General features: G+C 36.1%; 1 protein-coding gene across 1 annotated transcript; it reads left to right on the forward strand.

The window, feature by feature from the left end:
* Positions 1 to 665: 665 nt before the first annotated feature.
* LOC106299193 (zinc finger protein 6) lies at positions 666 to 1,533 on the forward strand. The gene has a single exon (XM_013735322.1). It carries the CDS (start codon positions 745 to 747, stop codon positions 1,333 to 1,335), a length of 591 nt encoding a protein of 196 aa, XP_013590776.1. The 5' UTR covers positions 666 to 744; the 3' UTR covers positions 1,336 to 1,533.
* Positions 1,534 to 2,702: the final 1,169 nt, after the last annotated feature.

Consider the following 2,702-nt stretch of genomic DNA (forward strand, 5'->3'; position numbering starts at 1 on the left):
TATAAAGAAAACGAAAACTATAGGTGGTTTGAATATTGTACATCGATCGATGCATGATGTAAGTTGACTATATAAATCTTGAACATGATCATTTCAAACTAAAGTATAGGTAGGTTATATGCATTTGTTATATTGTAGTTAATATATTTTAAATATTACATAAGTCAAGTGATTCACGTTTTCGTAAAAATAAAATTCAAGTTCATTATTGGGCCGTACTCGTACGTAATAAGCTACGTTAAATATAATGTATTTTTAGGTTCATTTAATGACATTAAGTTTAAATTTGATTGAGGAAAACTCATTAATTTAACTGGAAAAGACAAGCATTAAAATAGATAGTTTAGTTTAATTTTCAGTGGCATGGAAGTGTAAATGAATTAGAAAACTTAGGGGCATTTTTTTTATAGATACTTCTCTTTTAATAATAAAGATTATACGTGTATGTATCATCAAAGCATAGAAGATAGAAAATAGAGCATCAAACCAATTAAAAACGATTGTAGAATATTTGGAAACATGCCATAAGCACTGCATAACAAAGTGAGTGGACCAACCTAGACTCCATAATTATTTCAACTGTAATTAAAATATAAAATAATTAAATCTTAATTATAAATACATGCACACGCAAAGTCAGGGGTTGATCCCATTTAAGTCTTTGTTCTCCTCTTTCCATTTACAAAAAGACTTGTAAGCCTCCCTCTCTCTTTGTCTCCCCTCTTTTTAGCTGTACATACATATATGGCGACAGATACATCCTCTTTGAAACTCTTTGGGATAAACCTTCTTGAAACAACCTCGGATCCGGATCAATCGCCCGAACCAAGATCCGAACCTGAACCTGAATCACGTAAGTACGAGTGTCAATACTGTTGCAGGGAGTTTGCAAATTCTCAAGCTCTTGGTGGTCATCAAAACGCTCACAAAAAAGAGCGTCAGCTTCTTAAACGTGCACAGATGCTAGCCGCTCGTGGTCTGCCACGTCACAACAACTATCACCCTCACGAGAACCCGCTTCTCTCCGCCTTTGCGCCGCTGCCTCACTTCCTTTCTCCGCCGCATATGATGCTCTCTCCTTCTTCCTCGACTTCTAAGTGGCTCTACGGTGAGCATGTGCCGTCACAAAAGGTCGTTGGTCCTATGTATTTTCACGGTGGATCCGGTAGAAGGGGATTTTATGGCGGTGGGATGGAGACTATGGCCGGAGATGTTAGGGCTCACGGTGGATCTTTGCCGGAGATGAGGAGGTTTGCCGGAGAGAATGATCGTATTAGCGAAGTCAAGTTAGATAATGGTATCGGCCTAAACCTCCATTTAAGTCTTGGGCCATAATTGAATTTTAAGTTGGCCCAAACTTGTGAAATACTACTCGGATTTTATTTTTATAGAGTAAATTTTCTGTGGTAAATTTTTTTTTCCTTACTTTACAAGATCACCTGTTCTGTGTATGTGTTTGCTTTCACTTTTTTATTCATCTTGTAAAAATGCTATGTGAATGTCTTATTATTCTGTCAATTTTAGTTCAATTATCAGTCATCCGTATATATAGGGATATTGTCACCAAGTCAATTTCAAATTTCAAATAGAGGTTGTTTTGAAAGGAGTTTTACTTCATAAAGTGTTTTAACCACTCTTCATGAATGTGTTAGGTTCCAAACAGCATGTGATCTACATGTATGCTCTTTTGGTTTAGATTTCTGATCCTAGCCAAATTGAACAGACTCGTGTTTGGTCCAGCCTCCAGGGCAGAACATGATTTGTCCGTCAATTCACATCTTGAAGTACTCCTTGAACATTAGGATCTGATACGATGAATACCAGTTTTTTATTGTGTTAAAATTTTGGTTTTTAAATGAAATGAAAACACATTGAGATATAAAAAAACTTGAATCTTTGATTGTTTGTTCTTCTTTTTCTTCTCTCCTAGATCGTGTAAGTTCATTTAAACTAAAGTGTTAAATCTAATCTGGAACAAAGAGGAATTGAACCGACTCTAGTCTGATCGTAGCCAAAATCAACCGACTCGAATCTGAAACAAAAGCAGTTGAAAACGATGATATAGAGATACAAAACATTTATAGAAATCATAAGTAAATAAACGAATTCATGGAGTCATTTAATCTCTTTTTTTAACTCAATAAATCGTCCAAGATTTCGGTTCGGAAATTTTGGTTCATGTATAAACTGGGAGGATTTTAGGTCAAGGCCCTAATCTCTCCCTAGACCCATGACATGGCCTAAAACATCCCTTCGAATAAGAATTGAACTAGGGGAATAATAAAACTAACTCCAAGCAATAAACCACTGCCCCAACGCACCACTGGTGGAAAACACAGTTGGTTCTTTGTTTTTACTTGATGCTTCACCTGAGATTCTCAAACCTTCAGCTCGAAAGCCTATAACTACTAAAAAAGTTTCATTTAAAAAGGGTTATAGCCAGATGGATTGGCTGAAACTTACATGAACACACCCCGATCTTGGAGGTATGCATTGTCTTCTTTTTCTCCTAAATGCATTTTGATGTTTTATATGATGAAAGGGGAAATATTGTTGTGCAGGCCTGAAGGGAGAGTCGATCAGGAAGCTTATTTCAATGGATGATTCGATGAAGTAAGGAAGAACAAATTAAATCAGGAGATTTTACGTGGACCGTTTTGAAAGGCCGTGTGTACAACATATTACCTTATATGAATTTTCAT

Source organism: Brassica oleracea, chromosome C6 (assembly GCF_000695525.1).
Source record: "Brassica oleracea var. oleracea cultivar TO1000 chromosome C6, BOL, whole genome shotgun sequence".
Lineage (NCBI taxonomy): Eukaryota > Viridiplantae > Streptophyta > Magnoliopsida > Brassicales > Brassicaceae > Brassica > Brassica oleracea.

Bases quoted from the DNA above. Each gene is read 5' to 3' on its own strand.
- LOC106299193 (XM_013735322.1), top strand. From the start codon at position 745: ATGGCGACAGATACATCCTCTTTGAAACTCTTTGGGATAAACCTTCTT.